The following is a 27,956-nucleotide window of genomic DNA, read 5'->3' as shown; positions in this document are numbered from 1 at the left end:
CCCCTGCCATTTGAGAGAAAGCTGCCCCCAAACAAGCTGTATCAGCACCAGCCCATCTCCCCAACTGGCACCACAAACCCAAGGTGTGTGGTATCCTTAGCAGGGATTGCTGTCATTTCCTTAATGCCCAAATACACAGATCACCCAAATGGATAAACAAAATCCCTTCCTTTAGGCCAACATTCCAAAGTGTGTTGACTCCAGTTCAGGAGGAGATGAATTTACATCACCACCATGCCAAAGGAACCAGAGCAATGAAATACCTATGAGAATTACCACTAGGGGAAATAAAGGTAGATTCAGCTCTTTTTATCCCTGAAAATCACTTTTTGCTGACAGACACTAGTGATGACCCTAATGTTTCCATTACAGCATCAGTTTCTCTGTAATTTTCTGTTGATTTTCTGAAAAACAAACATGTTTGATATTTATCTACTCACCAAAGACACTGCAACTTGAGACATGTGCACCAGCAAGGCAGCATCAGGAGCAAAATGGGGCTTGCTTGACTCAGGTGCTTTAGAGGGGAAAAAATTCAACTGCATCAACCACGTGTGCATGTAAAATGTGTGACTGCAAAATACATTGTGTGAAAATTGTTAGTTATGAGAAGCAGAGTAAGAAGACTCAAAATTCCACAATTCACTTATCCCAAGTCACCAAAAGCCTGATTACTGCAAACTGAAGGTTACTGTCACAGGGAAGTTCACTCTGCAGCACGTCTTCAATGTTTTGAAGCCATGATTACTGATCACCTGGCATTTTAATCCGTCATAAATCCACCTCTCCACTGAAAGAGCTGATCCCACTCATCCTCCCCACCCCCCAGGGGCTCACTCATCTTGCATTTGCACAGTAACAAGATGGTTCAGGGATCAGGTCCCTGATCCAACCCGGCACGAACCCACACGAAGTGAGGGCAGTGGCACAAAGGGGTGTAGGGGTGGTAACAAGATCACCCTTCACTGCAGCACTTTAAATCTATACTGGACTAAAAACTGCCGTGTAACCACGAACTGTGTTTTCACAAGAGAATTCACTTCTACTGCCTTGCACCATTTGGATGTGTGTTCTATTTCCCCGGGGTGGAGTCAAGATCTTTCCTGAAGAATCTCATATACTGGTCAGCGTTGAACACCAACAGTCTCCCACACTGCTCATTTAGGGCAAATGATGTATAAAATTGTGCTTTCTCAGAAATTTCTACCAATTACTCTCTAAACCTGCACCTACTATAAACATAACACAGATTTGCACAGTTTGGCAAGGCCTGTAATGTGGACTTGCAGTTTCTTCAAAATAAGGGTGAACTGCTTTCATACAGTTGCTCCAGCATAATCTCTCCTTTATTTTAAAGGAAAAAATGTCTACTGAATGCTTCCTACAGTATCTTCTACAACACCAAACATCACGTTTAGGACATATATAAACTCTAATCAATACATTTCATTATTTTGCACCAAAATAGTGATGTTGCACAGAGAACAATTTCATGTCTTTCCAGAAATCTGATGCTCTACAACCTTGCTTACATTACTGTGATGAAATACAGTCCAAAAAACAGATAGCATAATATTTAACTTTATTCTGGAGAAATAATAACTTATGGCTCAAAAGCCAACAGTGGTTTTATTAAATATTCTTGAGAACCATTTTTTGATGTTGATTTCCTTAAAAGAAAGATTCAGAGAACCTGTCCAGGCAAATCTATTTGCTGTCCTAATCCTTAATTCTTCAGTTGAAAACAATAAGCTTTTTCCCTGGTGACTTCTATTTGACTTTCTGAGCTTAAAACAACAACAAAACAAAAAACCAAACAAACAAATTTTAAAAAAGCCCTTCAAAAACCCACCACAGAACCTGTCTGCCTTCTCCCACTGGTGCCTCCCCAAGTTTCACACTAGAACTTTATATACTTCTCTCTATCTATGGGAAGATCAGGTACTTACCTAAAACTGGTTTTCAACTAAATCCAGAAATAGCTTTGTTCATTTCCCAAAAATGCTTTAAGGTGTATTCAGAAGGTTATCAGAGTTTAGTTGGCAGTTTCAGTACCTTAAAACTGAATAGACATGACTTCCCTTCACACAAGTACCTTAGTTACACTTAAAAAAAAAAAGCCAAAAACCACCCACATGGCCAAAAAAACCCAAACCAAAACAACCCCCAACCACACCATTAGAAACATTTGTTTAAGGCTGTTATTTCATTGCTCTGGTTGACCTTCCATTTTTCTCATCTCTGAATTTCACAGAAACATCTCTCAATCAAATCATCTATTCCGTTCAGTATGGCACTCACAGCCAACTTAATTCTGATGTAGAACAACAAAAACTTGAACAGTTTTTGTTTTAGATGCACCTTTACATTCCTTCAGTGGATACAAACAAGGCAAGTAATTATACAGCTATTAAAGTTTATCATCTCCTTTTCCAACAGCACTCTTTGTGAAGATTGACCTTCATTTACACTAAATCTGGATTTTCAAAAGAGACCTAGTTTTAGAGATATTCATTTTCCTCCACTGGTTCCAAGAGGGAAAACTCTTGGGATATTTCAAGGCTATGATGTCCTGCAGGCTCATTTTTGTCTCTACCCTGCCTTCCTCCCCTCAGACTGAACTAAGAGGGAGGAGCCACCTGAGTTAAAGAATGCATCACCAAGGGAATTGAAAGCCTGTAGACAAGTAATTCACATGTCATTCTAAAAAGGAGACTAAGCCTATGACCTACTGAGGTCACCTGAAGGAAGAGATCCATCTCCCAGGACCATCTGACTCGTGCTGCGTTAGACCCCAACCCTACGCCGAGTGCGGACTGAGAGCAGAGTGAGTTGTTACTGCACCAGCAGCCAAAGCCCAATGCCACGCTGGCTGCCACACTGACAGAAAGCAGGAATGTGTCCCCAGAAGAGCCTCACTGGTCCCATCGAACCACGAGGTGCTCCAGCAGGCACCGTGTCCTGGGCAGCCACTGGGAACGGAGGGGTCACAGCTCAGGGGCAGAGGACACCATTTACAGGGATTCCTCATACCCATGACTCTCATCCTGGTCCACCCACAGTCCCTGCTCACACTTACCTTGGACCTCTCATTAAAGACAAGGATTATCAAACCTTGACTTCAGGACTCAGCTTAGACAGACCCCAATACAGTTGCACTGGCAAAACTATGGGGCAGTAAATCGTTGTCTGGGACATGATTTATTTATTTAATATAGAAATTTTTGCCACCACCAACAAAATATCAAAACTTGCAATAAATTCATTAATCTTAACCCTTCAAGTCTGCCAGTACAAATCAACTCAGGAAATAGCTCTGTTTGCTGCTTACAGACAGAATCATGAAAACCCTCCTAGGCAGCACCATTGCATTCTGAGAGCAAGACCCATCTGCTTTAAAGATGAGATCAGAGGATTGCTTATCTCTTTCCCCAAACTGAATATGAAAGAACTGTTCTTCTTCCCTTACAGGAGTGGAAAGCCCTCCAACTTTCAGACAATAGAAAGACAGACAGGAAAGAACATCAAGCAGGTTATATGGTTGGGATATCGAAATGCCCACAAACATGATAAGCAGAAGGTGCTGGTTTCCTGGGAAAACTGTTTTTGCATAGACTTTTTTTTTAAAGTAGGTTTAGGAGTTTTAGTCCTGAGGGGGGAAAAAAGTTTCCAAAAATAACTGCTTACTTTCTGAAGTTTGTGAGGTGTCATCACAAGCGCATTTAGCTGCTAAAGTTCACCATCATGCCAGTAAGTATAGACCAAAGCAGCTGTGATCGACTCCTTGGTACAGCCTTGCTCTCAAGCATCTCCCATTATATATTAAGCTGTGAAAGGCATTTCCAAGCCTAGGCCAGGAGCAGTCCTGGGGCTACGAGGGGCTGAGACAATTTAAAGCGCTATCTGCCTTCTTATTTGGAGCACAGAATTCAGTTCAAAGTACAAGCAGCAGGAAGATACAAATTCAAGATTAGTCACAGGCAAACAGATGATTTAGGAACAAGAACCAATCTGTCACAGACAAGGAGTGCAGCCTTCATGGGGAAGTCGACTACAGTTCTGCTACATCTTTAACTTACAGAGTCAAATTTTAATCTAATTTGAAACTGAGTAACTTGTGGAGCAGAGTAACCTCTGAACCCTCTTCAATTTTGTACTGTCAGAGTGCTCAGCCTGTGACCTCAGCGATGGTTCAAGCAAAATACTGGAAGAATGGTCAGGATGGACACTATTTGGGCTTTGATACCCAGAACCGCAGTGCACCCGGGGATTACCCACAGCTTAGTGTCCATCTCATACTTCAAGCACCTTCGAGTCATTAAAATAAATAAATCCATGTCCTCTTGAGACCTGAAAGGTGTTTCACCTGTTGTTTCAGGGCATCTGCCAATCCATCACACAGAAACACATCAGTTTACACCCAAGTCCATGTATTAAAAGTTCCCTTCGCAACCATGCAAGGGAGAAATGCAATGAAATCTTTAGCTCCAACACAAACTAGCAGGAGTTTGGCCTTCATAGCAAGGTTCTTAGAAGGGAAAACACAGAAGCTCAGAGCATGGGGAGGACAGCACTTTAAAGAGACCTACTTAATGCCACTCTGACCCTTTTCCAGAAGTCAGCTTTCAAGTTGAAGTTTTCCAGGCTTAGTATCCTTCATGATATCCATTTTTGGACAAAAAATATACTTTTAAATAGTGAAGCATGAGAAGAGGAAGGAAAGATAAAAATCAATCCCAATCTAATAGATGACTAAATATCAGCTCATACTCCTTAACACCTACAGCCACTTTGGAAAGGACAAACAGCACTTGTTTACAAATCACTTAGAGCAGTAATTTTCAAACTGTGGACTCCTGAAAAGCATAAAGACCCCACACAATTTAAACTATTGGCAATAGCCTTGTTTTTCCACAGTTGCCTCCTGCCAACTCCAGGTTGAATAAACACTGATTTAAGAGAGTTCTGGCAAAACACAGTTCTTCTCTCCATGGTTTAGTCTTGTTCAAGAGATAACTATGGATGGCATTCCTGCTGAATTCAAAAGATCACATGCAAAGTGGCCTGAGTCAACCGAGCACTGATGCCGTTCACTCCCAAATCCCTGTACATCACTCAGGGGGAAATGCAAAGGCAAGGCTAAGGGATTGGACTTTGAGAAGAGTTTACACAAATACTCCTGTAAGATACATGAACCAGGTTCTCAGGGCATCTTACCATACGGCTCCAGATAATTACATTTTTCTTATCTTGTATGAATGCACAGGATTGACAAGTAGGACAGAAATTATAGAAAACAAGAGAAATATGCCAGCAGTACTTAAGCATTTAACCAGATACACCAAAATTAGTGCTATAATTACTACAATTTTGTCCACCAAGTATAAGAATAAAAAAAACGCTCATGAGAAGTATTTTGGGGAAAAAGTTACTTTCCCCCAAAGTGACTTTGAGACTTCATTTTTACAAAGGCTCAGTACACTTGTCTTACACTACACATTTTGAAGTATGGATATGGATACTCATCTAAACCTACACACAACTAACACTTCACACTTCGTTTTTCCCTCACACTTCTCCATCCTTCACTCAATCTTCTAGTATTTTGATAGATAGTAACGCACAGTATGCAGATAAATGATGACCACTAAAGTCACTGACACATTCTTTTTCCAGTTGGAGAAGTTCTGCTCTTATTCAAAGGACATTTAAAACCAGCAAGGGACACTCCTCTTACTTACCAGTGAGGACAATTAAACCGAGAAACAATCACTGAAACAAAAGTGGAGAAGTTTTTACTGAGAGAAGTTTTTTTCACTGCTCGTTTTAGAAGTGAACACTATCAGATGGCTGTTTTTCCCATAAAGATAACAGTAAAACCCTTGAGAGAAATCCCAGAAGAGAGATTCTAGTATCATATAAACTTAGTTTCACTAATGACTTCAAAATAGGAGAGAAAGCTACAGATAAAGTAGCAATGCTTCTCCTTTTGTAAAGGATGTAAATGTAACCACTGCTTTAAGAAGATTGCTTTTAAGTTTTTTTAGGTCAGAAAAAGAAATTGCCTCCATGATTTCCTACTTCTCTTGCTTTTGCAGAGTGAAATGGAAGTTAAGCATCCACCTCTGCAAACATTTTGTTCATGCAAAGGACACAATGGCGTGTTTTTAGAAATGCATCTAAAGATCATGATAAAGCATCACCTAGAAAGCAGCTCCCATCAAATCTTAACCCAGGAGATGACCAAACTTGAGACAAGGTCTGCTTTAACACCAGCTTATCTTCAACTTGTTCATGGTGAGGACAAACTAACACTAAAGACAAGAGCCAAGCAGCAAGCCAGGCTGCTGTGAGAACAGAAACCAAAGCCAACCCATTTTGTGCATTCTGATACACATTTCTCAGAGAAGCCCAAGACACAAGGCACAGGCTGAGAGGACTCCTCTGGCCATCAGACTCCTCAGTGGGAGCGCCCAAGCACATTAATCTGACTAATCTGTGCTGAAGCTGCAAAATTGGCCCTCCTGTTTGGTGGCACATTAAGCACAGGCAGACCACATCAAGAGCTTTGTGCATACAAAGTGCTGTGGAGAGTTTAACTACAGACTGGCCTGAACTCAAAGGTCTATTATGAAGGCAATGTAGCAAACTGGCTCCTGTCACACATACACTGTATCAAAGGGAACCAAACACCACATCTACAGACCAATGACAGTGCCCATCATGGGCACAAGAGCAGGGGGTGAGGAGAATCAGCATCGCGTACTGGCCTGGAAGGATCAGAGTGAGCAATTGCAGACTGTGGGCTGAAGCTTTCACACCCTTTTGTTAGTACAACCAACAAAAAAAGAAATCAAGAAATGAAGAAATTAAGAACTCTGTTGTTGGCAACCTGTTCCTCTTCCTAATCTGGCAGTTCTTCCATTTTTGAAAGGACCACCATCCTAACCCAGCAGCAGCAGAGGAGGGCAAAGGGTCACATCAAACACATCCAGGCCATTCTATCCAGTTGGACACTGAAACACCTGTACCATAAGCACACACAAAAAACATTAAAAGACAACGAGGAAAATTCTCAATAGTAAACTCAGCTCAAGAGTTAAGATTGTCTGGTGGCCTCTGATGTCTTTCCACACTGCTGGATTCAGCTTCTGAAAGCTTCCTTTGTTAATGAATACTAAAGCTCTTGTCCAGTCCTCTTTTCTCCCCCTCTTCTCCCTCACATAAAACATCATGGTCCTCAGGGCATAAGGAACATCCTTTGTGCTCCTGCAAGTCTTCCCTGTGCAGCCACTTTGCCACCCCTTCTGGAAAATGCAACAGGAATATCATCTCTTCTTTATAAGAAGAGTGGAAAAAACAGATGGAGACATAACCTAACAGCAATTTTACCACGAAAGAAGTGTTGTCCTGCAGAAGTGTTGCAAAACCATAACCTCCACTTCATCCTTCATGTGCCAGCAGTATTGATGTGCAACTCAAATCTCCTACTCGGCTTGAGAGTGGAATTTTGTTAACTCACCATAAAAGAACACACGATACTACACACAACATATGAGGCAAACTAAAGCTGAGCAGAAGGTAAATGACAGAGATGTCCAGAAGAATTATAGTAAGGTGTTCTTCAAGAGAAAAAGAAATCAGCTGAAGCTCTCATTTCCCAAACAAATGTGCGGCCACATGGATTTATCGGAGAGAACTGAGAAACCCCAGAGGCCTGCAGAGATGCTGGGGAGAGGAACTGTAAAGCTGCAACTTATTAATAGAGGAACTGGTTGGGAAAGCAAAGCCCACAGTTCATTATCAAGGAGGGAGCATGAGGAGGGAGACTGAAGCAATCTTCCTGCTACTGTAATGAACATGAAGCAGACAGAAATTGCCACTTACTGAGCAAAAGACAACTTGATTTTTGCATGTGTGACAATACCAGTCGAACAGTCCCAACTCTTCATTCTCTGTCTCTCCATTCTCTGCAGATGTTGTAGCAAAAAGAAAAAATTGTTTTCCAGTCAGGTCTAGTCAGGGAACTGATTCACTGAGCAGCCACACATGGTTGTTGCAGCACAGAGGGGACCATTTAAGCCAGCTCAGACAGCACTACTGTCAGACATAACCACAGTCTGTAGCATGGCCACAAGAAACTAGATGCAAACTAGAAACTCCCTACCTTTTGAACAGGCTATTCTATCCCCTTCCCTCCCCCCTGCAGACACGATCCCATCCAGTACTTCAGATGAGCTCTCCTGCTCATCTCATTCCCAGCTAGGATGACTCAGGTTACTGAGCATCATCAAAAGATTAGCTGGTTTTGCAGACTTCTGTCAGTTCAGTGAAAATAAGCACTAATAGCCCTCTTAGCCAGAGGCAGACCCTTAAGTGGCTGAGCCCACCCCATCCAGTCCTGACAGCAGAAAATCCCAAAAGCTTCGTATTTCTCAGAGTTATAAATACCCACCCCAGTAGACTTTGAGAGCCAAAGCCTCATCCTCTTAAGAGTGAAAATATATACACATAGAAGGGTGAGGAAGAGGATTGGAAGGTCCCTTCTGCTGCAGTACTGTACTCTCTACCCCAACAGGTATGACAGGGCCAGTTTTCTTCAAACCTGTTAAATGACTGTTTTTCCTCAAACTGTGCCTAAACTGAATTCTAGGAAGTATTTTTATTGTGATTTTAGGATAGTCATGAAAGAACACAAGTTCTCAGACAAAACAAATAAACAAACAAACAAACACATCAAAACACATGACAGAACTTGCCTGGATGTGCCATAGCCTAAGATGGCAGAAAACTGAGTCATGTAAGTACCATGCAACACGGATTTGGACAACTGAGCACAAATTGGGACTTTGTATCATTCATTCTTAACTGAAGTGCAGGTACTGGATTTCTGTGCATAACAGAATTTAGATTATTATCAATATACAGCACAAACTGTCAAAAAATGGCTTAAAAATTTGGAACATTCCTTCAGGTACTCTTTTAAAATTGTGCTGTACCACAAAGCTATAAATCTGTAGTATATATATCCCAACACAAATATTACAAAGATTTTATCTAGATGGATTTTGACTATTTCCTTCACGCACAGAATGGATTACTGTAATTAATTTCTAAAAGATCTATGACAAGCGGATGAATGTCATTATTTCTAAGTTAAAACTTAAGTCCAAAAATTCCATACTTCCTGCAGGCCAAACATGTCCCAAGAAGAAAACCTCCCACCTTGCAATGATCATTATCACTTCACACAAATTAGAACACATTTTTGCTGAAATGTGAGACAAATCATGTGGCCTAGTCCACAATTTTATGTTGTAGGCATCAGAAGAAGAGCTCAAGATGCTGTAACACAAAGTGATTATCAACAACTATTTTTTATTGTCCTTCTGCTTGGTTGACATGGTGCCTAAAAGGGTAGAAGTTATTCTTCATTTGCAAATAGGGAAATAAGGGCAAATCCAAAGTGATTTGTAGTTAATCCAGAGAGATATTTGGAACAGATCTGGATTCATCCCCCGCAGCTCAACTTCTACTGTTCTCCAGACACACACCATCCTTTCAGGCACATTTAAAGTAAAGCTAAATATCAAGCTGTAAATTTCATTCCTTACAATGAAAGATTTTTATTTTTAAATGACAGTTGCCTCAATTTTTTTCCTGGCATAACTTTGTCATAACAGGGTAATTCTACCTCCCTCAAGCTGGCAGAAACGTTTGTTCATAGATCTTGAACAAGCCTTCAGCCACTATAATGTAACAGTGCTGTATAAAGAGATTTATATTCATTTTAAAAAGCCACCAGCTGTACCTACGTCACATGCAGGTTCATATATGGCAAATAGCACCACTTGCACATTTTCTGGGGACGAGGCTGGGGATACATTTAAAACATATCAGTACAGAAGAACCCTACATTTAAACTTTAACTTCCTTTTTATTATTATTTTTCAGCAGCATCATGGCTATAATAAGCTTTCTCATTTTGGAACAAAGAAATACAAGTTGACCTTTGAACTAGAACTACATTCAACACTTGGAGACTTGAACCTACTTCCAAAACAAGATAACACAGTGAACTGTTTGGAAGCAGCAGCTAATTCCTATCACAGATAGGTTGGAGCTACACACCAGCAATAATCAAGATAAGAAAAAGTAATAAAGATTTCAGAATTATTCAACTACTATACACCTTCTTCTGATTAATATTAGCTTCTAACACTTCCTGATGTATCACATTTCTTCCACAGAATCCATACTTTAATTCCAAGTATCCAAGGTCACAGGAGACCACCACTATTCAATAAATTAGGACACAGAAATACATCAGATACTTAGGTTGCAGTATTTCATCAGCAATAACCATTTTAAAAAAGGGGAAATTACTTCAGCTTATTTTGACAGCATAAGAGTAAAATCAACAGTCAAGCAGCATCTCAGTGAAACCCTGGCAGAGCTCAAGATGATTGGAAATCTGAGAATGTTACTGGTTTTGCCTCGAAATGATAATTTTGCTCCCAAAACTGGGATCACTGTTGAAGAGTACTGAACCATTCCCTCCCCGGCCCCACACCCCCAGCACAGACATAATTCAGTCAGGGAGTTTCCAAGAGTAGAGCTAATATTTAACAAAGAGCCAAGCACCATCAACTAGTAGAAATGCAGGCAACCACCTCAAACTACCACTCCAGTGACCACACAGCATTGCAATGCTGTTACTGTCTGAGTAAAAGGTGCCAGAAGGGTTTCAGGGATCTATGGGTTATTTCCTCCCTCAAACCCCCCAGTCCTTAGATGATCTGATCTCATCAACCATTTCAAACTTAGCAAGTGTCTGAACAGCAGGTGATGAGGCTGGGAGAGAGAAAAAGAAAAGAATTAAAACCATCACGTTCATTTGCCTCTGGGTGTCTGGTTTTGGCCATTGAAAAAGACACTAACACTCAAAACAGGTACAGAGAACACATCTGTCAGCATCCAACAGATATCTGACATGTTGTGCCTCTACAATCAAAGACCGATCAGGGCATCAGGACCCCGGGGGGCACTCCCGACCGCCCCTTTTGCTGCGGTTCAACAGCCTAACACAACTCACTGCAAGCAGAGCTCATACACCCCTTCTCCATCCACACCTCCCTCCACCTTCAGGCCATGACACGCTGCTCCTTCAGCTGCATCACAGATCGACAGAACCGCTCACAGACCTGACCTCTGCCAGCCACACCACCTCCCTCCTCACAAATAGCGGGGATGAAAGGCATGACAAGGAAGGTTTCAGCCGTATCAGTGCCCCGAGCCACCTCCCACAAAAAGCCACGCTGGCACAACCGAAGGTGCAACTCTGTGACAGTTCAAGCTGATCTCTATCTCTGCTGCCATTCTCACTCTTCTCCTTTCCACCAGCTATGCATTCTCACCCTCTTCCCTGTACTAGCACCAGTATCTGCTTGACCCAACAGCCAGGCAGTTCAGGAACAGCAGAAAATTATTCTACTCCCTCCAAAAGATGATGTTTTGCTCGGACAGCTCCCCTGAACTCTTTCTTGTGGGCAGGTGTCCTTCAGCCCCGCTCTGGTTTTGCTCCCTGGAGAGCACAAGCTTAGTGAGACAAACTGTCATGAACCCACAGTTCAAAGCAGCGGGTGATTGCAAAGCACGAAACAAGAGGGGAAAGTGAATTACTTAAGCCATTTTTATTGCCAAATGCACTAGTTCAAACCATGGGTGTGTTTTTTGCTGAATGCCACACAGGGTGGTATTAGAATGGCTTTCCAGGGAATGATGTTAACACAGAAAATCTCACACATCTCATTTCCTTCCAGAACTAAATACGAATGTGTATTTCTGAAGTAACAAGAAGGATTTTCCCAGGATATATAAACATTGGGAAGTATTTATCAGAGGAAAAAATTAAGACTTCTACAAATGGCCAAGGTGAAGCAGAACATTACCTCATTTAACAAGTCTACTTCCAAATCTCAGCAACATTGTCAAAATTCACTGAATAAGATGACAGAGGTGCATTTTTGGCAAGGGGTTAAGATCACAACATACTTTCAGCTGGACATCCTGGGCTAGTACAATAAACCTTTTCTAATTCTATAAAAAATATCAGAACCAAAAAATTTAACAATTAACACATTTATATGACCCAACAATTTATGCAAGATTCAAACTAGGAACAGGGTAGGTCTCGAGACCTGATAAAGCTGATCAATTTGAAGCCGAAACTATTTACGACTTAGTACCATCAAGATAAAAGTCACAGAGCATTGTTACACTTTGGACTTTATTTTTTTAAATGGTTTTGTACTTTACCTCCAAAAAATCCCAGTCAACTCTGTGCTTAACAACATTCACAGTATCTTTTGTTAAACACACACAGAGGAACTTTCAGAGAGGGAAATCTTTCAGAGGAACAAAACATGTATCAAATTTAAGTATGAGGAAGAGATATGGAAGGGACAAAGGGAGAAAGCAACTTCACCAGGAGCTGGCAATTTAAATGCCTTTAGAGAAATGGAACAGGGTGTGTACAGATGGGGGTGGCAGTGGTGGTGTTTGTTTTAAGTTTTAGCACTTAGGGTTGCTAAGAACTTCAATAACAGCATTTTCCTTGAGTCTGCAGATGACACAAACTTCTCCAGCCACCCATGATTTTCCCCAAAGAGTAGCATAATGAATGAACAGACAAAATTCTTGCATTTCACCCCAACACAAGATCTTCAACAGGAGCTTTGGCTGTTGAAAACTGTCCTATTTGGGTTTTTTTAGTTTCTTTTTTTCCCCCCTCCTAATTTGCACCTCACAGCCCTCTGGTTAAACTCCAAGCAGTAACGCAGCTCCACTGGAAGGTTCAGGGACCCAACACCAGGGCAGAAGTGACTGAGGAGAGGACAAGATGACATGCTGAAAGTAAGAATTTAGAAAGCACTAGAACAGGTGAACCTCAGCAGTCTGAGGTAAGAGGAGATGAGAAAAGAAGACAGTGGTAAAATAAATCTGGTTCAAGCAGAGGTGGGAGCCAATAAAATGCAGTAGAGGTAGAATCAAAATAAAACTGGATCCAGAAACATCAATAATCCATTTGAAAGAAAAGTCAAGACTTGCGTGGAGTGTTTCTCAGGAACATATTGCCCTTCAATCACTTTATGCATAAAACAAGTTAATTGCTTGAATTAATCTGAAGTTAACAAGCATGTAGCTTTCGTATTACAGAAATTGAAAGCTTTAGATGAAGCCAAAAATATACATGGCAGCAGTTACACATCCTGGTGTAACCAAAAATGGTGTTTCAAATCCCTGATAATGAACTGGGATGCTGAGCTAACTGACAATAAGAGGTTTAACTCTGCACACAAGGAACTAAAGTGAATCTGTGACTGTTATTACAGATTACCTATGCTGAGCAGTCCCTGGGAGATTATGGCCATATTTGCATACTTAAAAATAAAATGAGGATTTAGGCTCAATTAGAAACAGAAGTCCAAACAAGATGAGACATACCGATGTTCTAGACAGGGATTTTTAAGATTACCCTGAAGTTCACAGCCTACTGTTGTCAAACCTATTTTCTTTGAATCCACTGAATTACTGGCCTAGACCTGGCATTTATGTGTATGCCGGGACCCGTAGAAAAGGTCTCGATTTCTTGCTAGGGAAAGATAAAAGGGCAGAATCTGTATTTTGAATGGGAAAAGTTACTCGAGATGAAACCCAAATATTCGATTGCAAGGAGCCTGCACAAGAAACGCGCTCAGGAGAGGAGGAGGGAGAAGAAAAAAAAAAAAAAGGAGGTGGTGGGAGAAGAGAAAAGCAATCACACATCCTTTTAACCCCGCGGCCCCGCTCCGGATCCACGGCGTCGATCCCGCACAGCGATCCACAACTTTCCGCCTCCCCCCGCCGCCGCCGCCAGCTCCGCGGCTCCGCTCCCTCCGTCCCTCCCACCCTTCCTCCCGCCGCGCCGGGCCGGGCCGGGGGCGGGCGGGCCGGCCCGGGCTCGCCGCCGGGCAGTGACAGGCGGGCCGCTCCGCTCCGCTCCGCCGGGCGCGGCCCCGCCGTAAACAAGTTTGAAGGGGCCGCGGCCCGGCCGGGCCAGGCCGTGCCGGGCGGGGAGGAGCGGGCGCGGCACTGACAGGGACCGCACAAAAGGGCAGGGCAGGACCCCCCTCCCGGCTCCCTCCGCCTCGGCGCAGGGCGGGGCCGGGCCCGGCGCGGCGCCTCTCGGCGGCCGGCAGGGAGGGAGGGGGAGCGGGGCGGGCCCGCAGGCCGCGGCGCCACTCGCCTCACGGCCCCCGCTCCGGCGGAGCCTCCCGCCGCCGCGGGGCCCGGCCCGGCCTCCCCGCCGCGCCGCCGTCCCTCACCTACACAGTGAATGAGCTTGTGTCGCCACGAATCGAGCTGGTGGCGGACGCCGCGCCTCTGGATGGAGCACTGCTGCCGCCCGCACGGGCTCGCCATCTTCTGGGCGGGGGCGGGGCGGGGGCGGCCGGCGGGGCGGGGCGGGGGGAGGCAGGGCCGCGCGCGCCACGCCCACCCGCGCGCGCCGCCCGCCCCGCCCCGCGCATGCGCCCTGCGCGCGCCTCGGCCCGCACGTGCGGCCGCGCCGCGCCCGCCCGCTGGGGAGCGCTGCATCCCCCCGGCCCGGCGCGAGGGAGCGGCGGAGGCCCCGCCCCCAGCGCGCGCCGTGCCCGGCGGGGGCACCCTGAGGGTCGGTCCGGTCTGAGGGACAGTCCGGTCTGAGGGACACCGAGCCCTGAGGGACGGTCCGGTCTGAGGGACAGTCCGGTCTGAGGGACACCGAGCCCTGAGGACGATCCGGTCTGAGGGACAGTCCGGTCTGAGGGACACCGAGCCCTGAGGGATGGTCCGGTCTGAGGGACAGTCCGGTCTGAGGGACACCGAGCCCTGAGGGACGGTCCGGTCTGAGGGACAGTCCGGTCTGAGGGACACCGAGCCCTGAGGACGGTCCGGTCTGAGGGACAGTCCGGTCTGAGGGACACCGAGCCCTGAGGGACGGTCCGGTCTGAGGGACAGTCCGGTCTGAGGGACACCGAGCCCTGAGGGACGGTCCGGTCTGAGGGACAGTCCGGTCTGAGGGACACCCGGCCCTAAGGGACAGTCTGGTCTGAGGGACACCCAGCCCTGAGGGACACCCAGCCCTGAGGGACAGTCTGTCCTGAGGGGACACTGTGTCCTGAGGGACATCCCACTCCTGAGGGACATCCCAACCCTGAAAGTCACTTTGTCCTGAGGGGACGGGACGTCGACCCCTGAAGGGACACCCCATTTCTGAGGGGTCACTGTACCCTGAGCTGCCATCCCTCCCCTTAGGGGCCATCCCACTCCTGATGGAACGTTCCTGTGAGGAGTCACCGTAGACAACCTGTTAGAGAGGCTCATGGGTGCTGACCTTGCATCTTATCAATACACACACACCAGGACTAGTGACTGCCCAGTGTGATCTTCACAAGAACTTTCTTGCAGATTATCCCTTGCAAGATTCTTCTCTTGCTCTGATCCCCACAAAATAAACTTGGCTGGGTGGAGCTTGCTGGCAGGAGGGCTATTTGCCATCAGGTCGTTACTATCTCCATGTTTCCTCTGCTCTCAGTTTGCAGCCGTGCCGTGACAGTCAACTGGGCCATATGATGTCTGTCTTAAATGTATCAATCTCCATTTCAGAGCAAGTTTGGTTTCTTGCTACTACTTTCAGGAGGCTTCTCCCAATTTTCCCTTCTCTAGTGGCTGCAGACCCGCTCCTAACAATGCCCATTGTCCATGGCCCATGCTCCCCAGTGCACTCACACCTCAGCAGTGCTGTAGTGCTCTTATAAACATCTTTTATCCTTAGTCTTCCCTAACACAGTTCTGTGCACAGCCTGCATGTGCCCTCCTTATTTTGCAGGGTGGACAAGGTAAATTTCCATTTTTTCCCCCTTCTGTGGCAGTTTGGCTATTGCCCAGATGGTATCAGCTGTCCTTCAGAATACCAGATTGGTTCTGAACATTCTTTTCTTGAGCAAGCCTGAACAACCTTAGGTGTGCTTTTCCACTAAGCATGCCTACCCTCTGGAGAAAGGACCTTGCCTGAAAGCCACCTCTTACAACCCTGACTCATGAGCCTTGGTGGCTTTAACTGTCCTGGTTTTGCCCTGCCCTCTCTGCCCTGCCCTCTCTGCCCTGCCCTGTGGCTGGAGTTTGCAGGGCCAGCACAAAGGAAGCATGTGCTGTCCAGCACATCTCTCTGAGGTTACTCTGTCTCTAATCTTGACCCTCAGCACTAATTAATAGAGAGCTGAGACAGCCCCACAGTTCTATCCAGTGCTGGTGCTGCACCTACCAAAAAGCTTCTGATTTCTGACTGGGACCCATATAAGAATGAATTCACTTTCCAAACTGCTGCCCAACAGCCCTGGGCTAATCCCAGACTGTTAGCATGACAAATACCAACAATTTCTATTTCTTACCCACTGCCAAAGCAGAGAGAAAGAGTATGAGGAAAGCATGAGCTGGAAGACCCAGTATAAAAAGCAGGAGAAAGTTTAATTCCATGGGCCTCCTGTGGGGAGGGGGAAACAGAGGGCCAAGGTCCACTTTATAAAAGGGGAGCAACATGAGGAATCACAAGCTAAAACTTGTGTGTTCAGAGGCGTGAAAAAAGAGTATAATGAACAAAGGGACTGACCTCAAGAGACCCATTAAGAGTGACAGGGAGGTAAGCAATCACAAATGTACCAAGACAATGTACAGATCTGACTTGACCCCAAAATTAGGCTGGACTGGGTCTGATACACCAGCACTTGCACCATGCTGCCACCAACACCATCACACTGTTTTGTTTGAATCAAAGTGATCCACCATTTTCCTGGCCAGCACTGTCAGCAGGCCCCAGCAGCACTTCCTCTGCTCCCTCCTGCAAACACCTCAGCACAAGCTGTCTAGCTGGGACACAGCTTTGGCATTCCCCCCCTTCCCCAGGAGCCATGAGACTTACTGCAGTGGGAGCGTTGTTCTCTCTATTTCACAGTGGCTTCACTTTGATGTTAATTGTTTGCAGGCAAAGCTTAGTGGAGAGCATGGCTGTTCTCTAGTCCATCTGCTGGTTACTACTGAGCCGCCCAGACCAGTGGAGAAAATGCTTTGATGTTAATGAGCTGCAGACAATTTCACTTAACACCGAGCACGCCCTGGCATCTCGGAGGTACGACTTTCAAGGCAGATCCTACAGCAAGTCTCTCCAACATCCGTTTTACCATAAAAACAGAAAATACCCAGAAAGATACTAGAGCAGAAACTTGTCTTCTCACACGGTCTTGTACCACCAGTGTCGTTACAGCCCTAGAAATGCCAGAGGCAGGGAAGCAGTGAGAGTTAAAAATGACACTGTGGAATCACATGATCTTTATAGAACTCAGTGGAAGTGATTTACCCCCTTGCCCCATAAACTGCCTGTCTTTCTGGTCCTGCCGCAGGAATACACAGGAATGGGAGAAGGGAATGAACTATAAATTTCTGATTTGCCAGAGACTGGTTCCTGTGTGGCTGGTGCTCCTGGCAACCCTGCTCTGAACATAGCACGTTCTCCATCAGCACAGCAGGTGTCTGAATGAAATGGGCCAGCTGCAGTGAAGGGAGACTTCCATAGGCAGCCTCAGACTATCCTCTTTCTTAAGTGGATATGCCAGCAAACCCCTTTTCTAGTGATCTGCTCCATGCAGCAGCTTGCTGCCAAGAGCAAGCAAACCTACAGGTCAGAGACAAGGGTGCGAAAGAGCCCATTGATGAGTTGCAATTTCCCTGGTTTCAGCCTTTGTCATGAGCCCCAGACAAGGAGCTCAGGACTTCTCCCTAAGGTGACACCTCATGTGCTGGAGGGAGAGCCCAAATTAGGCAGAAAGGTGGAGTGGGAAGCAAGGAAAGGTGAGAAAGAAATCTACCCAGTGCAAAAGTGAGGTACCACAGCGTCGGGAAGGAAGCACTGAATTATAAGTACAAACAAAGACAAGTGAGAAAAAAGCACCAATTCAATTTTGTAAAGCTCTGCCCATCATCAGCTAAGTATGTTTACCATATCATACAAACTGTCTGTTATCCACACACTGTGAGCTTTTGAACGACTAAGGTGAGTGACCCAATCCACCAAGGAGCCCAGCCAAGCAGAACCAAATGCAGACTACGTCCTGTCAAGTAGAGCAACAAATGAGACCTCACTGAAGGTTAAGGAGAAACATGCCTTCTTCTGAGGAATGTGTCTTAATTCCAATATATTGTCTTTGTTAAATGATTTATAGTAACAAGAGACAGAGATACTATCTTCTCAGTTTTCTAGACAGGACAGGATTTTTCCCTGCAGCAAACTGGATTACAAACTTATAGTAATGCAAGCCAAGACCGAATACTGGTGCCAAGCCCATTGCAAGGAGGAACTCTCACAAATGTGTGTGAGCCTACACTGAAACCTAACAAGGTAGATTTTTTTTCTTTTCTGTAATGAAGAAAAAGAAGGTGATATCATAGAGGAAGCCATGACTGATCATAGAACAAGGAGACAACACTGCAGTTTGGAAAGTCTGCCAGAGTCAATGGAAAGAGACACAAAGTTAACCTTCAACAATGCAAACAGCATTTGCTGAGCAGGAAAACTTACTCCATCCAAGCAAAGTTGTGGGCCCTGTTTTAACACAACGGATACAACTGTACATCTTGCCAGAGATGAGACTGGCAGACGAGAGGCAGTTGAGGACAGCACGGAGTGACACACACCATGATCCACAGAGAGCAGAAGGGAAACACTGTGGTTTACACTGCTGGGTAGGAGTCTGAGAAGCACCACAGAGTGTTTGCAGGATGGATGAAGAGGGGAGCAATTAAATCCCTTTTTTGGAGGATATAGTAATAGCAGCTTCACGAGAGATGGACAGACTATCAACCTGAAAGCAGAGAGATATTCATTAAGTTGAGGATGGATTTCAGTGCACAAGACAATGTGTTGTCAGACATTGTAATATTAATGAAAATAGAAAGCAATAGATTTGTAAGGTGGACAGGAATAATCTGGGGCTTACAGGAGGAAGCTTATCCCCATTAAAGGAACAGGAAAGCTGAAGGGTTGAATAAATGGACTAGAAAAGATCACCTGTGTAATAAAAGGAAGGGTGATGCAGCAAGGTGAACACTAGGTCAACTTGTAACTGTTTCAAAGGGATGAGGAAACATTCACCTGAAATGGGGTAGAACTGGAGCAGCCGAGCTGTCTGCAGCAAGTTTAGCTTGAGGTATGACTTTGGTCTTCATCACAGGTTCAATGTATATAACACAATACCTTCAAAAGTCTCAGGATAGGTTTAAAAATAAAAAAAAATCAAGAATGGAGATATTGTAGTCAGATAATAAAGCCCTTCATTTACACACAGACACTTTCCAAATCCAAATAAAAACATCCAAAAGCTTTAATGTGAGAGTCAGTGTCTCAGTGATGAATACAGCACCTGGTGTGACCGCAGGATTTTGCATCTGCCTTTGGCAAAGCAAAACATGAGTTTGCAAGATATCTTTGCCTTATACTATTGTTGGGTCTGCATCTGGCACCCACCATGACGCAGAGAAAAAAAGCAGATTCGGTTCAGCGCTGCAAGCTTTACTCCTGTGCCACTGTTCCTGGCACATACAAAGCACATCTCCTCGGCATGACATGTTCACATGATGCAGCACAATTGGTCATACATGTATGTGATAGATGAGCCATTTTGCTGCTGAAGGAGCAGATAACTGCTGGGTTCCACTTTTCCTCCACTCGAGGGGAGAGGGTCAGATATCTTTTGTCTGTGCCACTGCTGACTGTCAGGAAATTTGTAAGAACTTAATCTACTTTGGTCTGATTCTACAAAATTTGCAAGAATGGTGGAAAATCTCAGTACAGTTCCAAAACTCATAGCAGAGTGATTAACAGACAACAACATCTTTGTGAGTGTCAATTCTTTAAGGAGCTTGGCCAAAACTAGGAATGCTTTGGAAATGGGAAACAACAAAGTGCTAACGCAACCAAGCACGCATTGTAAAGTTTGGTGCATGCCAAAGGAGAAGCAAGGGAAACAAACTATTGAACCTTACGTGCTTTCCAGCAATCTCACATATGCAGTGTCCCCAAAATGAAGGCTGCAAAGTTCAAGTTACTTATCAAGAAGCCACAAACCTGATATACTACAAGAATAAAGGCAGTGCTCAAGAATGGCTTCAGATGTTGGTATCCTGCACTCACAGCCCTGCTCAAAACTCTGCTCAATGTTAAATGTGTTTGTGGTCACTGTGAAAGTACGAGGGAGGTGTTGGAGGCTCAGTGACAAATGATTAATCATGAAGGAAGTTGCCCAAAAATTTTAAAGCCTTTCAGATATGAAACCACTGAATTATTTTATGCAGTGTACAATGTTCTGCCTAAGATGACTCCAGTAATCAAGAAGTGAAAAGAGGCAAATGCACTGCAGTTTCTGAATGGAGATTGAGGATATTAGGGAATGATTACCATACCCATCACCCTGGGGAGGACTCCAGTGTGGGTGTAAAAAGCTGAGTGTCTTTATACACAGTGAGCTGACCTTAACCAGCAATGACCATAAAATGCTTCTTGCCATTACAGAAGAGCAGGGGGAGCACATGCAGATGGAAAGTATCTTTGCCCTTCTCCAAAGTGATAAAAGTTTTCCTTCAAGTTAAGAATGTACATTCAGCAAACTGAATAAGGAACTGGTGAAGAAAGACATTTTCACAGAGCAAAGCCCAGAGCTAGACACTGAACATGTGAATTTTATTTTAAAAAAGCAACAACAACAACAAAACCCAAGCCAATGTAAGATTTTGTCTCATTTCAGTAGGAAGATTATTGCCAGAGTAGCAGCTCAAGATGTGAAGCCACAGAAAATGATTCAGACTACTAGAACAGTATTTGTCCAGGTTCCAGCAAGAAAAGGGGGGAGAAAAAAAGGGAGGAAAAAAAATAAAAGAAAAAAAAGGGGGGTAAGTGCACCTGGGATGTTGTTTCAGCTACTAGAGAACAATTATGCATTGACATGTGCCTAAGTGATACTGAGCATACACCTGATTAGGACAGTGGAATGAAAAAAACAGCTGAGGACTTTAAGAGGTTGTCAGGGGAGAAAACATAACGATAATGGGAGACATTAATTACCCCCATACAGACCAGGTAGATACCATGTCAAAGAATGATGCAGAGATTGTATTTTTAGCCCTCATAAATGGATAGTTCTTAGAATGACCACTTAGAGGAGCCAAGTGGAGGATGAACTCTTGATTAAGTCACAAGTAGTACATAGTAGGAAGTTTGAAATATAATAGTGAACAGTCATCTTGTCATTGCAAACACAATGTGCTCAAATCCAATATTATTGTGGGAGAGGAAAATGCAACAAAAAAAGTACACTGCAGTGCAATGCAACTTATAAGGGAGATGACAATATTCTCCTTCTAAAGGCAACAAGTGTAAAATTCAGGAGCATAATTAGGAAGAATTTTTAAGTAGCTGATGGAAGGACTAAATTAAATTAAAAACTCTAAGTCTGGAACTTATCAGACTTAGTATCAGAATCAGTAAAGCAAGGAAGATATTTAGAAGAAAAACAAACAAACAAACAAAAGCCTCAACCCTTCAAAAAGAGTAAGTATGGCCAAAGAAGAAATATAGAAAATCCCAAATTCTGCCAAGTTCAATGAATAAATAATAAACCCCTATAACCCAACACATTTAAGCCAGTCAAATTTATTTCTTAAGAGCAGCTTTCTACACTCATGAAGATTACTAATAAAGACATGTTTTACACTGTAGGGAGAAGAATACAGGTATTCAGGGGCTCAACAGCAAGCTTTAAGGCAAGAAGAGTGCAGGAAAATGACCTGGACTAGAGGCTGCTGTCACCAAGCACAGTTGTGCACATCCAAATGTTTTTTTGCTCAGTACTGAGTATCCTGCACCACCTCCCAGGCAGCTGTGGTTTTAAAAGTTTTTTTAAAGGAAGTTTAAAACAAAAAATATTAAAGCATTTTTTAATGTACAATTTCTTCTGAAGTCTGGGACCAGCCTTTTAATTGCCTAACTCCATCATCTGGCTTCCAGCAGGCTGAAGAAAGTACTGCTGAAATAATGTGTTGACTTGAGGGTTCCAGACCAGTTTTCAGTCCCTGTTAACTTACAGACATTGTGTTAATAGATGGCTCTGAAGTGAATAGTCAAATGGGAAGCACCGAGGTCTGAGGAATTAGCCACTAGTCAAAGCACCAGGAGAGAGAGACAACAAAGACAAAACTGAGCCCAGCTTGTGGATCTGGGAGGGGTTACTGGTTCACCAACCTTGCTCTCATATGGAAATGTTTAGAGATGTTGATAGAGATGGGGATTAGGAGAACAGCTGTCCATGGCAGTAATGGTGTTGGCTGCTCTCCTCTCTTTCCCTGGTTGCTAATGACACTCCAGAGATCCTGTCCTGCTCTAACCTATTCCTTTTATCCAGGCCATTAATAGCATTGCCTTCTCTGAAGTCTGCCTCCACCAGCATCCGGAGGAGTGTGACTTATTCATCTTCCTTCAGTGGCAGCTACAATTCATGAGCAAATACATCCTGCAGGTCTCTTCAGTCACACAAGATTGTAGATAGCATTCACTTTTGTCCGCTGGTGAAAATGGACTACAGTGGTGCCCAACTGTCCCTTAGCCAGGGTTCAAAGCCTCTAAACCCCCAAATTTAGCCTGAAATAGTTTCTCATGAATTGTACCAGCTGTTTCCCCAAACATTATGATCTTCTGTTACACACTTAATGTGCATTTTCATAGCAAATTAAGTACTTTGACTACATGCTAAGTGCAACTCTAGGTCTTGGAAGTTCTGATACACAGACATTGCCAAGTCTGCACATTTTCATGGCACCACATTGCCGATGTCCCATGTGCACTTCACAAGACCTTTGATGGGCTATAGGCATAGTACTCTAGCCTTACCAGGCCATTTGAATGACCAAGCATGTCTGCTCTGGGCTGCAAGGCTAGAGCTGGTAAAGTCCCTTTTCCTGAGGTTGTGCAGCATTGGTCTAGTGAACAAGTGGTATTTTGGAATCCCCTTGCCCTCACGTTCTTGAAGGAGATCTGCTTTAGTTAGGGACAAGCTCCAACTGTCTCTAGGTAACTGAGAAAGTGTATTTTCTGCTGCTTCTCTACATACTTCTTGTGTCTAAAAATAACCTATTTGAAGATGCAGTTTCTAATACTCACCAGTTCACCTGGGAATAGAGTTTGTATGCAATATTGATACTGTACACAATTTCACAACCTTGTAACTCACCCATCGACTAAGCCTTACAGCCACACTCAATTTACCTTGCTTAGCATTTTCACATGGACTTGTGGGTCTCCCTTGAATTCAGCTGGGAGGTGTTAAATCCTTTTGTTATGGTAGCATTACCTCCGAAGGGTCTGTGACAACCTAACCAGACTTTTTTGAGGTTAAACTGGAAACACTATGTCCTTTATCTCCCTCACCCATTCCCAGCACAAGTTCTTCTCCTCCTAAGATTTTGTGACTGCTAGTGGCCACAGATTTTGTAGGCTTCTTCACAGGTTCTGCTATTTGCTGTGGTCACATTAGGAATGCTTAGTGCAGGCAGAGTGTGCCACCTGGCACAAAGCCACAGAGATGAGCCAGAGTGGAAAGTGGCTGGGAGAGCCTAGTGGGTAGGAGCAGAGCAGGAGTCTGTGAGGCACTGTTAGTAAATCAGGTCATTGTAAGGACATAAAAGGGGATGACATGGATAAGATATGTGCTGAGGAGGTGTGTGAAAGCATGGTAGAAAGGGCCCTGAACAGGTGTTCTCTGGGTCTGGCTGCAGACACACTACATGTAGCCTTGACAATAAACTGTACTGTCTTCAAGGCTACAAGAAGAATAAAGAATAGGAATTCTGCAATTATAGGAGTCTTTAATTCCACAGTGACTGACTGGCTTGTAAACAGTGCCAGAATAGCAGTGCTCAGGTATCCTGCAAAAAGACAGAAAGCAAACTTCCTTATCAATTCGGTGTAACGTAAAACACAACATTGTTTCAGACACAGGTTCGGTGAATGACGAGCCTGCTCCATCAGTCAGGGAACAGACCTGCAGGGAGGAGCAGACACCCAATGCAGGCAGAGCTTTGAGGAGAGGGGTGGGAAGAGAGGAGGCACAAGACAGCTGCAGTCAGACCCCAAAAGTGGGTTGAACTGTTTCATTAAAGGTGATTAGGGGAATGCAGGGAATGATGAGATACCTAATGAAACAGGAAAAGCACAATAAAACTCATCCTTAGATGAGGCTGCCAGTTTCTTAGACTAAGGCACTCAATTCAGAGTTAGGGATGATGCACTACAAACCAGGAAAAAATGGCTGCTAAAGGTTAAGATGAGCTCCAAGGTCAGTAAGAAGATACAGAAGAAACTGTCCAGGCTGCATAAGATACAAGCATGACCAGGCTGTGGGGCAGATATTAATCATATATTTTGAGAATAAACTTGGGCTAGTATATCCATTGGTAATTTCAGAAGAGCCAAGAGCAAGCTTCCAAAATGCAGAGGCAGCACAGGGTTTAGAGAGATTGCAAGTGCTGAGGGTAGTAGTTCCTCATAGAGGAAGAAGGGGACCTTGACCTTGTCAAGGAATGAGGGAACTAGGGTGTAATTTAATGGCAGAAAGGGCAAATTAAACACTTGGGGCCCAACAGCAAGGACATTTGCTATACACTGATGAAATGAAGGCTCCAAAGGAATAGAAAGACCTTGCTGCGCTGAAGGATGAATATGAAGCAGCAGGGTGATGCTTCTGTGTAAAACGAATGGCACGATGCTAAGATGCATCAGACAAGTTATTTTTAGCAGAGACAGAAACATTGCTGCCATTGCGCAAGGCATTGTAGGGCTTCCTCCAGAATATCCTTGCAGCTCTGCATACGGGAACACAAATTTTCACTGCTGATTAAGAACCTACTAAAAGATTTTGGCTTGTTCTGAACAGATGGAGGCTGAGAGGGGACACATATATTTCTGAAGAACCACTACAAGAAAACTGTAAATTAAAAATGTTAAGAAAATATGTAAGTTGTACAATTAATGGCAAAAAATATTTAATAAGTTTAGATGGTGAGTTACAGAGTTTATACGCCTGCTAGGATTGGTGTCCTGGACCAGCCTTCCATAAATGGTAATGAGGCAGTAAAACCTGAATCAATTTAACATACAGTTTGAAAGAACTCTCTCCATTAATTTCTAAGTGAAGGAGGCCTGGAAATGGACAGTTCAGCCTGGGACACAACTTGTAGCTGGCCAAGGAGTCAGCAGCACTAACGTTTGGAGGAGGCACTGCTTTACCTCAGCCTTCCATGTTTCTGCTGGTCACTGTGATCATGAAGAATAACTGATTTCCTTCTTAATTTACTTCTAAAGATACTGAAGTTTTCCTTTTTTGGGAGCAGTAAACACAAGCCTAATGCACTGGTCTCCCAGCATTACAGTCCCAGAGGTCTGCTCACATATGAGGCTTAATGCTGCTGCCAGATTAGGGTCAGGAGGGAATTTTCCTGGATTGACAGAAAAATTGTGGTTGTATTTTTTGTGTGGTTTTGGTTGGGGCCTTTTTGTTCTGTTTTGCTTTGTGTTTTTACTTCTCCAAGTTCACAACTATTTTCTAGATCTCAGGTAATTTTTTTTCCCAAAATTCTCTGCCATTGCCAGGATGAAAGCTGATGGTCCCTTAGTCTCCTTGCTTACTTCCTGTGGCATGTTACAGCTTCAGCTTTTATTGTCAAGTCTGGAGCCCTTTGCAGCACTTGGTTTTGAAGTGAATGGAGTGGGTGTCAAGTCTAAAGGCACCAGCAGGACCTTCACTGCGTGTTTAATCACAGCTTGAGGACACTGGACTGCTCCAGTGTGAACACAAGCACACATGGTAAGAGCAGCACCAGCTGCAAGAGGAACATGAGCATAAACCCAGGGTCTCAGCTGTACAAGCACAGATTTAAAGGACACACAACCACTGGCTGGCCTTCAGGTCTTGCTTGCAGGCAGGTGGGGGTTTGGGATGAGGGATGTGTAAGAGAGCAGAGAAGGTGTGCTGACAGTGAGGGACTCCGAAAGCTGGAGGTGTTGCATGCCACATTGGGTTGAGCACCTCTCCAGCTCTCTGTGTCTCCTCTGAGCTGACCTTTTCAGCAATCTTAGCACAAAACTGCCATGGCCACTCTCAGTAGGCACCCTGAAGATGTGTACACCTGTGAGGGAGCCCAGGCTGGGGAGGCATAGAGATGCCACAGCAGCAGCCTCTGCTTTGGGTCAGGAGCTCTGAGATTTTGGGTGTGCTGAGTCAGTCTGAATCTCAGGGACTTGTGGCCTCAATGAAGGGAACAGGTGCCAAGAGCAAGGACATTTTCATAGCCAGGTTCTTGTCTGGCTCCTCTCCCCACAGGGCTTCCTGTCACCTTTCAGGATGAGCATGCTGAACATTTTAAGGGTGAACACCCTAAGTGTGGAAAAGCACACCCACCTCACAGTAATGTGGGTGCTTTGCACCTAGCAGGACCCAACTCCAAAGTCCCAGAATAACCTTTCCTTAGGATAAAGGGACTCTGCTGTTGCTGGGGAAATGTTGAGCTCTGCAAAGCAATGGGGACAAGGATGTCCTAGTTTGGCAGCTGGGACCAGTTTATCACTGTGTGGGGGCTCGACCAAAGCTATGTATTCTAAAACCTCTGTGTCATTTCTCATGAACTGTTAACAATGGACCATTTGCAGCAGCCACCCGCCCAGGGCACACCTGACCCCTCAGGGTGGCATCTGCTGTGAAAGAAGCCTGTGAGACAGGAGCTGTGATAACTCCTCTCGGGGAAGTCGTTAGCACCTCCACACTCAGCCTGAGCGGTCATGTCTGCTAATGGGCCATCAACGATACCAAAAATACCCCATGACTCACAGACTTCAATCACCCATTGTGGAACTCCGAGCAGAAAAGTGTAGATGACAGGACTTGGTGCAGGGACGGATAACTTGCAGGAGATTTAAGTCTGCAACAGGAACAGAAGGGGAAAGGCTGAGAGTACCTTGAAGAGAAAGAGTGAAAATCCCAACTCTTCTTAGTGACCTCTCAGAAAACACCCTCTTGTGTAGTTTCCAGCCATGGCTCCTGCAGCTCAGGGCAGAGCCACTCATGTGGGCAGCAAAGGATGCTGCTGCTTGTAGGAGGAAGAAGGGTAGCTGTCCTACACACACTGTGTGCCTTGGGTGAAGCAGATTTTTTGACTAGACACTCCCCCAGGGAGCTGGGATTCTTACAAAGCCACAGCTCTTCTTGCCTCTGGCCTAGGAAACCCCCACGGGTACTGCTACTACCAGCTGGGCAAAAGCCATGCATGAGCTGCTCCCAAGCCTGTCTCAAAAAGGCACTTGCAAGGTGAGGGGGACTATTCTGGGCCAGTGATGTGGCCGCCAGCAGGACCTACCTATCAGTATGCACAGCGGAGAGCTGAGACATGGCCGTGCCTTGGGAGCTTCAGGTCCAAACTACCAAACTGGGCTGTCTGCAGTGCAGCAAGGTGCTCTGCCTGGCACAGAGAGGCCTGACATCGAGCCAGGGGGCTACCTTTGTGCAGGCAGCTACTCCAGCAAGTACCAGAGGCAGGCACGTTCCATCTCTTAGAACTCAGGGGGTGCTACCATGACAGTACCATGACAGCGACCATCACCTCAGCAGCTGCAGCCATGCCTGCTCGCTGCCGTGGCAACCAAGAGATGTGCTCCAAGTGCTGCTGCTTGCCACTGTCCCCAGTACTCTCGAGACAGCTCCCACCAGCACCCAAGCTTCCAGAGACCTAGCTGTGCATCACTTCCTGCACCCCTGCCTCCTCTTTGCAGCAGTGCCTTTGCCGCC

At 44.8% G+C, this 27,956-nt stretch overlaps 1 protein-coding gene across 5 annotated transcripts in view; it reads right to left on the bottom strand.

The window, feature by feature from the left end:
• LCOR (ligand dependent nuclear receptor corepressor) overlaps nucleotides 1-14,467 on the bottom strand; it is an 87,483-nt gene extending 73,016 nt beyond the window's left edge. For 2 of the 5 annotated variants that reach the window (XM_071563172.1, XM_071563178.1), the window contains exon 1: nucleotides 14,367-14,467. In XM_071563172.1, coding sequence (XP_071419273.1) covers nucleotides 14,367-14,463 — 97 coding nt within the window. In that variant the 5' untranslated portion in view covers nucleotides 14,464-14,467. The remainder of the gene's footprint in view (nucleotides 1-14,366) is intronic. The other 3 variants (XM_071563174.1, XM_071563175.1, XM_071563177.1) reach the window with 3 other exon arrangements.
• Between the last annotated feature and the right edge of the window lie 13,489 nt (nucleotides 14,468-27,956).

Source organism: Pithys albifrons, chromosome 9, assembly GCF_047495875.1.
Source record: "Pithys albifrons albifrons isolate INPA30051 chromosome 9, PitAlb_v1, whole genome shotgun sequence".
In the NCBI taxonomy this organism is placed as follows: Eukaryota; Metazoa; Chordata; class Aves; order Passeriformes; family Thamnophilidae; genus Pithys; species Pithys albifrons.
Note: the sequence above shows the minus strand (reverse complement) of the source record. Positions and strands in the feature narration are given on the sequence as shown.